The sequence below is a fragment of the Oncorhynchus tshawytscha genome, linkage group LG16 (genome assembly GCF_018296145.1).
Source record: "Oncorhynchus tshawytscha isolate Ot180627B linkage group LG16, Otsh_v2.0, whole genome shotgun sequence".
Classification (NCBI taxonomy): domain Eukaryota; kingdom Metazoa; phylum Chordata; class Actinopteri; order Salmoniformes; family Salmonidae; genus Oncorhynchus; species Oncorhynchus tshawytscha.
In genome coordinates this window covers 9,740,338-9,753,659 of record NC_056444.1, presented here as the reverse complement: position 1 = coordinate 9,753,659, position 13,322 = coordinate 9,740,338, and the positions used below count along the sequence as shown (strand labels likewise).

The following is a 13,322-nucleotide window of genomic DNA, read 5'->3' as shown; positions in this document are numbered from 1 at the left end:
GACTCAGAAACAAAACAGAAACCAAATAGTTTTAATCGAATACATATAATTGGCTCACTATATTTAGAAATAAATGTAACGTTTTATCGAGATACATTTCCGATATAGTTGTTTAAAGTTTCAATCTGTAAACTATTTAGTTATTAACTGTTTAGTTATTTTAATCCTAATCTGATGACCCCATACAGGATCAGGATGTTGGGTATGAAATCTGATTCAATCCGGTTGATTGAATTTTACAAATGCTTATTCAGATCAGTCGCCATGGCTCTGGAAAAGCCCACTCTCAGCATGCCTCATTACATTAAACAGCAAAACTGGTTCGACGAGACAAATATTATTTGAATCAACTCATATTGTTACGTAAAGGTTTTATATTGACGACACGTCTGCGTCCCTGCTGAATGTCAGCGATCAGCCTTGGGGGGAGCTGTCGTGTGTTTACTAGAGAGAAGAGGGAGGGAGAGAGACGAAGGGAGAGAGAGAACAGGCGAGGGAGGGCGAGCAGGAAAACTTTTCAGTTTTAAAGAGCGAGAGGAAGCGTGTGCTGGAGCGGCGACCATGCAGGTAAATGCATTAACTTAATTGCTCAGAAGTTAATTAAACGATATTGTCGATGTCTTAATTGCGATTGTGCTTGAAAGATTGAAACTATCATGTGAACAACAATCGAACGATAAATTGTTGTATATCAAATAGTTCTATGCACCGAATTCGAACATAAATGTCCAAAACTTTTCTGCCTCCCCTTCTCTTCTCCCCACCACCCCCCTTTGCCGTGCGCAGTGTGCATGTAGTCTGTTTCAAGTAGCTTAGCGTTTGATTTATTTGGTCAATTATTGCACGAAGCTATCTACAATGATTTGTTAAAGATGTTCGTGAATACTAAAACTCTTGGATAATGAAACTGATCATTAAAATGCGTCCTGGGTTTTGTGGAATGGTGAGGGAGGAGGGGTGCGTTTTTTTTTTTTTTTTTTTTTTTTTTTTTTACACATCTGTGAAGGGAAGCCATATTCATTAATTAAATAGCTTAGTCCATGTAGGCCTCAATTTGCGCTGTTGAGCAGGCAGCGGGTGGCGTAATACTGGATGCCCGATTGGAAGCCTATAATCTGTGGGGTAAGGGAACCACTCAAGGCCGAGGTTTCGGATGGGAACCAAAAGCCTAGCGACTCAGTCTATGTATCTATTTGTAGTGGAACGCTATGCTTCAGGATGTGTAGCCATGTTCACCTGGGTTAAGTTTATTTTTTATTTTTTTTGGTCTTCTGGACTAGCTAGTTGAGTGCGACGGGTTATCTTGCTGGCTAACAGGCTGGCACGATTGTTTGAATCCTTTTGTTTTAATTTCGCACCGTAAATGAATAATCAATGCGGTACGTTTCGAGTCTCTGTTTTTAGCCGTCCTTTATAATTGCAGAGGAACTCGTGTTTGTTGCATTTCATAACATTAGTTAGCATCACAACGTTGATAGCTTGGCTAACTAACTAGCTTGCTAGCTAATTGATTCATCACTGTTCCGCGTATCTAATTAATCGGTACCTTAATTAGCTAAAGAATGAAGAGCAATGGGAATGTATCAATACCGTTGTATAAATCCTTAAACTATGGTTTATAACGCACGGCACTCTCTCTCTCTTAACTATAATAATCACGAAACCTTGTTGGTAAAACGATATTTTCTGGGCACGGCTAGCTAGCTAATTGGTGAGGACGGAAGTGGGCAATACAGCGGAGTGTTGGTATTCGACATGTATCTTTTTATCGCTCATCGATTCGTTTAGAAGTACCGGTATTGAAAGTTGTAGCCTAATAATAGGGTCGTTTGGTCTAGTTACACAATTCAATGTCTGCCGAGTAGCTTTGGAAAAGGACAACACTGCATTGTCTCGTGGTTGGGGTATGCTGGCCATTTATACAAGGCTATTATATAGGTGTGTGTGTGATCACGTTCAAATGGCCCATGGTTCGCTCATTAGTTACAATGAAGCGACATGTTATGTTTTGCATGATCCTAGATATCGTACTTGTCTCTGAAATTTGGTAAATGTATGCTGGTCAAGGTCAATAATCAAGCCATTCGCAACGATTTAATTGAAGTGGAATAACTGTTTCTTCGTGTGAAGTGAAGTGACATTGCATTCAATTCAGAAAATATTCTGTGTTTTTATTTGTCTGTTTTTATTGATTTATTTGGACCAAGTTCGTCATACTATTTTGGCTGTATAGCCTAAACAATTAGACTAGCAATAGGCTGTATGTGTTTCTTCTGATAGTTATCTATATTGAGGCATAACTTGGATTACTCTCACTATTTAGGTTTATGTAGATGTATATTTCCAACATACTTACTGAAATAACATTTGCACTGTGTAGCCTATGACATTTAAAAAAAAAAAAAAAAATACAAGTAAACACCCCTGGATATGGTTCTAATTTCAAAGCAATATTTTTTTCTATCCACTGAAACACATTTTGATCTTGCAGGAGAAGTCTGGAGAGACGGTGAGCAGTGAAAGCAACGAGGTGTGGTTGTGCCCCCTGTGTCAACAAGGCTTACCAGACAGGGGCTCCCTTTCTCTGCACCTGTCTGACAGTCATAGTGTGCTCCCTAACTGTGTAGACAAGCTGCTGGACATTGTGAGTAGTGCTACGCTACATCACATGGGTCTACAAAACTTGACTTGGGTGTCTGTTATTATGGTGATGTGTTTCATGAATGATACTTGGATGTTAAACAGTATACATGATAAATTATTGTACAACATTATATATTATTGTACATTGTGTATGTACATTGAACATTGTGTGTATACATGGTCAATTATTGTACATTGTGTGTATACATGATACATTATTGTACATTGTGTGTATACATGATACATTATTGTACATTGTGTGTATACATGATACATTATTGTACATTCTGTGTATACATGATACATTATTGTACATTGTGTGTATACATGATACATTATTGTACATTGTGTGTGTACATGATACATTATTGTACATTGTGTGTGTACATGATACATTATTGTACATTGTTGTGTATACATGATACATTATTGTACATTGTGTGTGTACATGATACATTATTGTACATTGTGTGTGTACATGATACATTATTGTACATTGTGTGTGTATACATGATACATTATTGTACATTGTGTGTGTACATGATACATTATTGTACATTGTGTGTGTACATGATACATTATACATTGTGTGTGTACATGATACATTATTGTACATTGTGTATACATGATACATTATTGTACATTGTGTGTGTACATGATACATTATTGTACATTGTGTGTGTGTACATGATACATTATTGTACATTGTGTGTGTGTACATGATACATTATTGTACATTGTGTGTGTACATGATACATTATTGTACATTGTGTGTGTACATGATACATTATTGTACATTGTGTGTATACATGATACATTATTGTACATTGTGTGTATACATGATACATTATTGTACATTGTGTGTGTACATGATACATTATTGTACATTGTGTGTATACATGATACATTATTGTACATTGTGTGTGTACATGATACATTATTGTACATTGTGTGTGTACATGATACATTATTGTACATTGTGTGTATACATGATACATTATTGTACATTGTGTGTATACATGATACATTATTGTACATTGTGTGTATACATGATACATTATTGTACATTGTGTGTGTACATGATACATTATTGTACATTGTGTGTGTATACATGATACATTATTGTACATTGTGTGTGTATACATGATACATTATTGTACATTGTGTGTGTATACATGATACATTATTGTACATTGTGTGTGTATACATGATACATTATTGTACATTGTGTGTGTATACATGATACATTATTGTACATTGTGTGTGTACATGATACATTATTGTACATTGTGTGTGTACATGATACATTATTGTACATTGTGTGTGTACATGATACATTATTGTACATTGTGTGTGTACATGATACATTATTGTACATTGTGTGTGTATACATGATACATTATTGTACATTGTGTGTGTACATGATACATTATTGTACATTGTGTGTGTACATGATACATTATTGTACATTGTGTGTGTACATGATACATTATTGTACATTGTGTGTGTACATGATACATTATTGTACATTGTGTGTGTACATGATACATTATTGTACATTGTGTGTGTACATGATACATTATTGTACATTGTGTGTATACATGATACATTATTGTACATTGTGTGTGTACATGATACATTATTGTACATTGTGTGTGTACATTATTGACATTGTGTACATGATACATTATTGTACATTGTGTGTGTACATGATACATTATTGTACATTGTGTGTGTATACATGATACATTATTGTACATTGTGTGTGTATACATGATACATTATTGTACATTGTGTGTGTACATGATACATTATTGTACATTGTGTGTGTACATGATACATTATTGTACATTGTGTGTGTACATGATACATTATTGTACATTGTGTGTGTACATGATACATTATTGTACATTGTGTGTGTACATGATACATTATTGTACATTGTGTGTGTACATGATACATTATTGTACATTGTGTGTGTACATGATACATTATTGTACATTGTGTGTGTACATGATACATTATTGTACATTGTGTGTATACATAATTGTGGGACTGTAGACTGTTCAATATAACTTTATTTACCCCCTTAGGGCATTATTAGTAGTGGATCACTGGTTATGTGAAATATTGCAAAATGAGTCACCAATTTGTAGTAAGATGCTCTCTTGTTAGACTGCAAAGCTAAGCAGTTGGTTCCCGTGTCAGCAGAATTTAGTCTGAAGGTAAAGTTTCCTTTTTCAGAATGAATTAATCACGTTTTCTTCACCAGGCTGCTCCCAAACAGGGGGCGAGTGGAGTGGACGGGGACACCGATGTTCTGCATGACGCAGGTGACTTTCTCCTTTGAATGACCGCAGTACCCACCATTTTGCACTGTGGATTAGTTTATCAATATTGTATTTATGAATTTATTTGAATAGTGGATACAAGCACATTGACAGAGTAACCTAAACATCTAGCGTGTGCTACTAAACGCCTGTTACTAAGAGGGGTATTGTTACACCTACACCTAGCATTTTTTTGCTATGACTGTATTTGTGTTTGTCAGGTAATACATTAATCGGGTGCTGTCAGGGTTCCATCTACCAAAAAAAGCTGTTGAAATATCTTGCCTTTCTCCTTTACATCAGATGCTCCGTCATTACAGCTGGAGCTTTTAGAAGCCTCCTCCGCCTCCCTCTCAGACCCGTGTCATAATAATGAGAACACTGACGGACCCCAACATAATTCCGACAGTAGGCACACTCTCGTTGGGTCTGGAGACAAAGATAAAGAGATGGATAAGGAGGCAGAGGAAGCTAGAGATCTGGAGGGAGGTGGAGTTCAGGAGAGAGATCAGTCCACAGAAACACCTGACAACAATGAAGAGTCAAGGGGTACAAATTGTGTAATGGCTGAAGGCGATGACAGTCCTCCATTCAAGTGTAATACGTGCTTAGAGGCTTTTCCTACCAGGACCGCATTAAGTGTTCACTACAACTCTGCATCCCATGTGCAACGGATGAGAACAGGATCCCTAAAACAAGGTGGCGAAAATGGGACCCCAGCCGCTCCCTCAGTCCCTTTTCTGTCTCGGCCATATCTATCAAACAAGCCCTACCAGTGCACTGTGTGTCGAGTCTCTTACAACCATGCCATCACCCTGGAGAGTCATTTGAAATCTGTTTTGCACCAGACTCGTAGCAGAAATGCAGGAATCTCTGCCAACAGTGCAGGTGGAAATTCAGGAAGGACCAATATGGCTACGAACTTAGTTGTTACGTCTGGGGGCAGTGCTGCACAGTTGGTTAGCACCCCCAGCAGCAATTGTGTCACCCCGGCAAGCCTGGCTGCTGCAGCAATGACTAACAAAGATGGAGATGCAATTCAAACCCAGCCGTCTCCCTCACTGCTTTCCTCCCCTGTGACCTCTGCTCAGGCAGTCTCTGCTTTTCTCACCCTCCTCACGTCCAGCCCAAGCTCTATCTCACACTCCCTCCTCCCCTCCCTCCTCCCCTCTCTGTTTGCGGCTGGTGCATCCCCTGCCACGGCCTCACCTCAGCTCATAACCCAGACTCAGATGCTCATCCCCTTTATTCTGAATGGGCTCCAAACACAAAGCCAGAGACTAAACCCAGAGCTTCTGACCCAGTCAATACCCCTACTAGGTCTCAATGCTGCCCAGCAAGCTATCCTGGCCCAAAGACTCAGTAGCTTACAGAACCAGTGGCCAGCTGTCGGTCTCCAAGCAATCTCACAAGCCTGTTCAGAAGACAGCCAAACAAACAAGAGCAAAGTGAAGCAAGACACAAACGAGGCGACAGCTGAGGAGAAAGGATCACTTAAGGCTGAGGAGGAGGACAGTTGGTCCATGGAATGTGGTGATGGAGAAAGAGAGATTTGTGAGGAGGATGGTAAGGGATATGCACAAGAGCATCTCGGTGCCTTAGTAGGCAAAAATAACAGGGCTGAGTCATGTATGATAGATGGAGATATTGAAATGAAAGAGAGCACAACAGAGAGCGGGAACTCAGCAGGTCACATGGGGCCAGATGAGAAAGTGGGGGACAATGACAAGTGTAGTGACCGCTCACTGTCTGTTACCAGCAACTCAAGCCTAAGTCCTACCACTTTAAACCTTTTGCTTAGCCCTGATTCTACCCCTCAAAAATCTGAAGTTGGCACAAGCCCTTATGCCTCTGTCTGCTCCCCGGAATCTAGCCCCTCTAAATGCACCTTAAATTCCCCCGATTCAACTCGTCGCCATGCTCATTTCAGGGCTCGCCACTTCTCAGGCCCCCCGATACTGTCAGAGTTCCAGATACAGGTTATGCGTGCGTTTCTGGAGTCGCGTAGCGAGGCTGATGCAGCCAGTCCTCCCCGTGAAGACTGCGAGTCGTTGGGCAGGGAGGTGGGGCTCACCGAGGTGGAGGTACGCAAGTGGCTCACCGACGCCCGACGAGCCAAAGAGCGGCAGATAGCTGGGGGAACAGAGCGCGTGAGCAGCATTGCAGGCTATGGTAAAAAATACAAGGGTCTTGATAACGACGAGGAGGAAGGTTGTCTTACGATAGATGAGACAGAGGGTGGGGTCAGCGACGAGGCCTCTGGCAGTCACGCGATGGATTTGTCAAATAGTGGAGGGCGTAAAGAGATGGGGAGGGAGAGCCAAGGGGACTCGTGTCTGACCTCAGACAATGAAGAATTCTACACCTCTGTCATTGTGAGTGATGAGGACAGCCTGAGTGGCTCCATGAGGGAGGGGCCAGGAAGCCCTGCTAAAGAGGAGGCTCTGGTAGAACTGTCAGCAGACAAGGGTTCAGGAGGAAAGGTGTTGCGCTCCACCACTGTGTTCCTCTCAGACGCTGAGGATGACGATGATGCCGAGGAGGCCGCAGCTCAGAGAGCAAAGAGAAGAAAGAGAAAGAGGGAGTTGGAGCGGGAGGAGGTAGAGGTTAAGAAGGAGAGACTAGACCCCGACGTGGATTTACAACTAGAGGCCCAAGCTGATCCTCCTTCCCACCTTCCCGTCACCATTGACCATCAACGGCTTCCAAGTGGCATTCTACACTCCCTCCCTCTGTCTCTGTCCCTCACTCCATTCTCTAATCAGTTCCATAGCCCTTATGTTCTCTCTCTCCCTCCCTCAGTGGTTGGGCTTGGAGTTGCAGAAGGAGATGGAGGCAAAGTACCTGCCTTTCCAAACCCCCCTAACATCACCCGGTTTTCTGACCCTCTCATTACATCATCCCTCTCCTCCCATACCCACACCTCCCACTACATGTCTAATGGAGGAGACTGTGAGGCTGCTTTAGATCTCAGCATTGGGAAAAGCAACAGCTCAACATCTCTCACGGGTGACAAGACTTCAGCACAAAAGGGCCGTCTGCTTGATGGACTCGGTCTAAGGCCCACAGCTTTTGGGGCACCTGGGGAAGGGAGACTCATTGTGGTCAAGGTCAAACCTGAGCAAGCGACTTCCAACAGCAGTGGCTTTGTCAGTGGGAATAACATGGCCAAGGCCAGCACTGTCTACATGAGAGAGAAAGAGGAGAGAGACCAGAAAGGCAGGCCCAAAGCACGGCGGTACCGCGACATGAGACGTTCCAGGACCATCATCCAGGCTGAGCAGCTAAATGTGCTTTATGGCTGCTATTTCAAAGACCCAAATCCTGGGAAACACGAGTTTGAGCAGATATCAGAGTGGGTCCATCTCCCAAAGAAAGTTGTACAGATTTGGTTCCAGAACATGCGGGCCAGGGAGCGCAAGGGTGAGGTTCGCTTCATCAGTGATGGCACTCTGGCAGCAGTGGGCAAACCACTCATCAAGTTCACCTGGCCACTGTCACAACCCATCTTCTCCAGCACCCCCAAATCAAACTCCAACAGCAGCGTCTCAACTGTAGCCAATCCAGTACGGGCCATCCCAAAGATGGAGGTGAAGAAGGAGGAAAATGTAAAAAAAACTGTTCCAAACAGGCCCAAGGAGGTGGCCTCTTCCGTTTCCTCCGTGAGCCACAGTGTGTCTGCAGTGCCAAAGACCAAAATGGAGTTGACGAACAATGTCACAATGGTCAAAATCGCCCCCAAAAGCATCGCTCCAGCTCTCCCTGTCGTCCACAAGGAAACCCGACCTCCCCCGCCTCGCCCCCTTCCCAAACATGCGCCTGAAGAGGAAGTTGGGGAAGATGATGAGGAAGTGGATGATCGTAACCAAGCGAAGCCACTCGCCAGGCCTGGATCCACCAACCGCATGGTGCCAAAACTGCCCTCGACGCCAATTAACAAGTCTCCTGCTGCGACGTCACAAAAGCAAAATGGGCTCAATTACTGGTCGGCCAAGGGCCCCTTTAAGATCAACACACTGTCTAGGGAACAGTTGGGTCTGTCAGCACCCCGTACCTTCACAGCTGTCGGTGCAGCTGCTGCCCCCACTGCCATCACCATTTCTGCCACGTCCTCTGCTCCTGCTGCTGCCACGGCCTCTGCTCCTGCCTCTGCTGCCACGGCAACTACCACCCCCACCACCACCACCACCACAGCAAGCGCAAGTAATCAAACCACAGTCAGCATTGTCACCATCGCTAAGACCTCTCCATCGGAGAGCAGCTTCCTGCACCACTCCACCACCCGCAGGCCACGCACACACCTGTCCTGTCTGCAGCTGTCCATCCTGCAGTCATGCTATGAGACGTGCGCCCACCCTAACGCCATGGAGTGTGAGGCGGTAGGGACGGAGCTGGGGCTGCCGCTCAAGGTGGTCCAGATCTGGTTCCAGAATACCCGCGCCAAGGAGAAACGATGGAGGCTGCAGCAGGAGAAACTGGTCAGACATTTTACTGTACAGTATGCAATGAATTGGTCTGTGGAGATATATAAAAATAAAAACAACTTTACAGGCAACTATTTAGGAAAGAGATTAAGCCCAGTTGTGAACAAAAAAATCAATTTCAATGGAGATCTCCATTGTGCATGAGTTTTAGTCCAGGACTAGGCTGAATCTGTGTCTGGGGAAACCAGCTCTAAAACATAGCTTCTTGTCTAGAACTGTATGTTGAGGTAATACACCAGTGACCTTTTGTTGAACTTGTATGTCAGTAGCCAGTGTTGTAGTGACACTTTTTTTTTTTCTCTCTGCCTTTTGTAGTCTCCTGTGTCGTCAGATCCCTCCAAGACGATTGACATGAGCTCGGGCAGCTACCTGCAGTACAACGCTCTACGAGCCCACCGTCCCATCCTTCCCAAACCGGTTCAGCTGACCGTCCTGGAGCCCTCTTCTCCCCCAGCCGGGGGCCAGCCTGCAGGCCGAGAGACGCTGAGAGGCAAGTGCCAGGCCTGCAACACAGGCTTTGAGTCCAGAGCAGCAGCAAGATCCCATGTCTTCTCCCTTCGACATTTAGCCACTCTGAGAACCACTAACTTTGGCCAGCCAGCGACCATCATCAACAATAAATCTGATAGCGGGTCTATTTCTGTTTCCGCCTCCGGGTCTTGTGTGGAGGACCCTTCAGCTTCCCCACCCTTACCCAGCAGCACCAGCTAAGGCACCCATCAGTGCTGGTAAAGACTGGACCCATTGGGCTCCTTAAATGTTTATAAACACATTGGGCACTGGTCCTCCAAGCTAATATTCTTTAATGTGTGATGGAAAGGCCCAGTCACCTACCACCCTTGCTCCCTCACATTGGACGTCTTTCTACCGAGTTCTTGTGTCCAAACTGGATACACTGTTGTCACACTGCTTCACCAAAAGTTATCAAATGAGTGAACATTTACCAGTCCCTTATATTGTCCTGGGCTGCGGTTATAATATTGTCCTTAACCATCCTGGCCCAGTTTTTAAATCACTCTTATAATACTTGTGTATTATCCCTAAAGACTGTGCTTATGCAAAAAAACAATTAGGCCATTATCTGACTGACTAAAAAAAGACTGCTGGGATTACCTGTAACTGTATAGAGTTGAACCAGAAATGAGAAGTAGCTCTTTTTTTTAGTGGCGTTGAACTTGCCATCTTGATTGTGTGTCACTACAAGCTTTCTGTATGGATACAGGTGGCGTGCGTTTGGATGGTGTATGCTACTTCACATGGAATCGGAAGGTACTTTTAACTGCTTGTGAATAGAATTGGCCTGTTAAACTGAACAGATTAACCCCTCCTGTAAACACACTGGCTGTGGCTGAAATGGAATCCTCCATGGGCCCTGGTCAAAAGTAGTTCACTATATAGGCCTCCATTTCAGCCACACCCACTCACTGTTCTCATGACAATCCTCTATAGACAGGGAAAAGAGAGGCTGAAGAGGGCAGACTCTCATTATACGGCACTTTGATGCGTTTTACATTGTATGAAACGTTTTTATTCTTAAGCATTCTTATGCAGTGTCTTTCTACTTAATGAAAGATGTGCGTGTTGCATGTTGGATGTGTTATTGTAAGTTACATTAATTACATTTGGAAACATTGTTTTTGGTACTTGCAGTCTGTCAAAAAAAATATCTACATGAACTCATTAAACACCAAACAAAACGGATCAGACCTTACTGCTGTGCAAGGAAAGTCTTAGTCCTGACACTTAAATTATTTCTAAATTTATTAATTCACTACTGGTGTTTTAAGATTTATTGAATGAATGTTGAACAAGAAAATAACATTTCCTTATTTGGTCAATGAAAAATATCCACAACAAATCATTTCAAGTGTAAGATTGAAACGAGTGATATTCCTTAACAAACAATATACACTGAACACAAATATAAACGCAACATGTAAAGCGTTGTTTCATGAGCAGAAAAAAAGATCCCAGAAATTGTCCAAACACACACAAATGTGATTACATCCCTGTTTGTGAGCATTTCTCCTTTGCCAAGATAATCTATCCACCTGACAGGTGTGGCATATCAACAAGCTGATCCTTACACAAGTGCCACTTGTGTTGGAGACAATAAAAGGCCACTTAATTTTTTGCAGTTTTGTTACAACACAATGCCACAGATGTCTCAAGTTTTGAGTGTACAATTGGAATGCAGGAATAGCCACCAGAGCTGTTGCTAGAGAATTTAATGTTAGTTTATCTACCACAAGCCACCTCCAACGTTTTCGAGAATTTGGCGTCAACCGCAGACCACGTGTATGGTGTCTTGTGGGCGAGCAGTTTGCTAATGTCAACGTTGTGAACAGAGTACCCCATGGTGGGGTTATGGAAGCACAGCAATACTGTGATGAGATCCTGAGACCCATTTCTTCTTTTTTTTTAAGGTATCCTTGACCAACAGATGCATATCTGTATTCCCAATCATGTGAAATGCATAGATTAGGGCCTAATGAATTTATTTAAGTTTACTGATTCCCTCATATGAACTGTAACTCAGTAAAACAGTTAATTGTTGCGTTTTATATTTTTGTTCAGGATACATCAACTTCCTGGGGAGGTCAAAGGAAACAGACTTGACAAGAAGAACTAGAAAAGAACGGGGTTTAATTTCTGAGATTTAAATTTTTTTTTTTCTGTCTTGAAACATATGTGGTTGCAAGCTAGTACTTATCTGTGTATGGGTAGAACAATGCAAGTCCAGAAACCAGGAGAAGGGAGTCAGTTGGGTACTCTAGTCGTCACCTTTGTCTTACTGGGGATACTTCTGTAAGCAATTGGGACATGCAAAAAGTCAAGACCGCACAAACTATGAAAGGTGCTGTTTTGAAGGACACAAAATACTAAAGATATTTTTCCTTCTGTTTTAAGTTGTATATTATTAATAATGTTACTATTAATAGTATTGACAAAATGCAAAATGACAAATTACACTTTTTTTTTCTCTTAAAAAAAAAAAAAAGAAATATATTAAGAAAAAAATAATATTCCAAAGTTATCCTTCCTTTTGCTTTCTGTCATTTAAAAAAACCAAAAAGCAATCTTGAGGTTGACAGAGCAGCAGAGATGTTCTTCATGCAGACTGTAAAGGAACTCCCATGGCTTGACATTTGAGCCAGTCCAACATTTTTTTACCATGAGCTACAGATGAATGCATTTCAGCCTTCACAACCTGGGGCAGGCACTTGATTTGGCTCATAGACTACAAGTTTTAAAATATCCTTCATAATTACTAATCTTTTTTTTTTTTTTTTTTTTTTGTTTGTTATGGTGTCGAGCTGTAGCTTGTCTAAAAATAAGGACTGGGTTGCAGTGCTGTGCTCTAAGTCTGGGATCGGTCCAAGGTAGTTTTATGGAGATATGCTTTTTATTCTATTCACTATTCATTGTCACTTGATTATCACTATTGTTATAACTACTACTTCTGCTATTTTTATCATTATTCATCACTGTTTTGATTGTTGACTCATAACGGTTTTAATGATGTCTCTTTACTCAAGAAAGAGAATTTTTATTGGTATGAATATTGAACAATAATGGTGGCAGTGTGTTATAAGTGTGTTAGCATATTGATTCAGCTTTTTTTCCTTACTTGTACTCTCATTTTGTGTTGGATCGCCATTTGGTTTTCTTTGGTATACAGAAAATAAATACATTTTAATTGAACAACAAAACTGGTCCTATTACCATGTTATTGGTATGTCAGTTGGGTTTATTGCTCCTCAGCTTGTTAAATGAATCTCACCAGTCACTTGTGATTGTCTACATGTTATCATAACCAAGAATATTTGCAAATTCACTGGATCTGGAGGTGTGGATGCTTCTA

General features: G+C 42.1%; 1 protein-coding gene across 3 annotated transcripts; it reads left to right on the top strand.

Moving 5' to 3' along the window:
• The first annotated feature begins 425 nt into the window (after positions 1-425).
• Positions 426-13,194, top strand: LOC112215302. Of its 3 annotated transcripts, XR_002948213.2 has the most exons (6): positions 1,007-1,122; positions 2,492-2,644; positions 4,916-4,976; positions 5,277-9,451; positions 9,773-10,726; positions 12,035-13,194. XR_002948213.2 is itself a non-coding variant. In XM_024374225.2 (5 exons), exons 1-5 carry the CDS (start codon positions 562-564, stop codon positions 10,166-10,168), a joined length of 4,791 nt encoding a protein of 1,596 aa, XP_024229993.1. In that variant the 5' UTR covers positions 426-561; the 3' UTR covers positions 10,169-11,090. The 3 variants fall into 3 exon arrangements, 2 of the variants coding, with proteins under 2 accessions (XP_024229993.1, XP_024229992.1); XM_024374225.2 differs by lacking the exons at positions 1,007-1,122; positions 12,035-13,194 and adding an exon at positions 426-567 and having other exon boundaries at positions 9,773-11,090; XM_024374224.2 differs by lacking the exon at positions 12,035-13,194 and having other exon boundaries at positions 9,773-11,090.
• Positions 13,195-13,322: the final 128 nt, after the last annotated feature.

Excerpts from the sequence above, each read along its gene's own strand:
- LOC112215302 (XM_024374224.2), top strand. The coding sequence starts at position 1,093 with ATGCCCGATTGGAAGCCTATAATCTGTGGG. Across the intron at positions 2,645-4,915 it reads TAGACAAGCTGCTGGACATT|GCTGCTCCCAAACAGGGGGC; the intron begins GTGAGTAGTGCT and ends TTTCTTCACCAG. Across the intron at positions 9,452-9,772 it reads GGCTGCAGCAGGAGAAACTG|TCTCCTGTGTCGTCAGATCC; the intron begins GTCAGACATTTT and ends TGCCTTTTGTAG.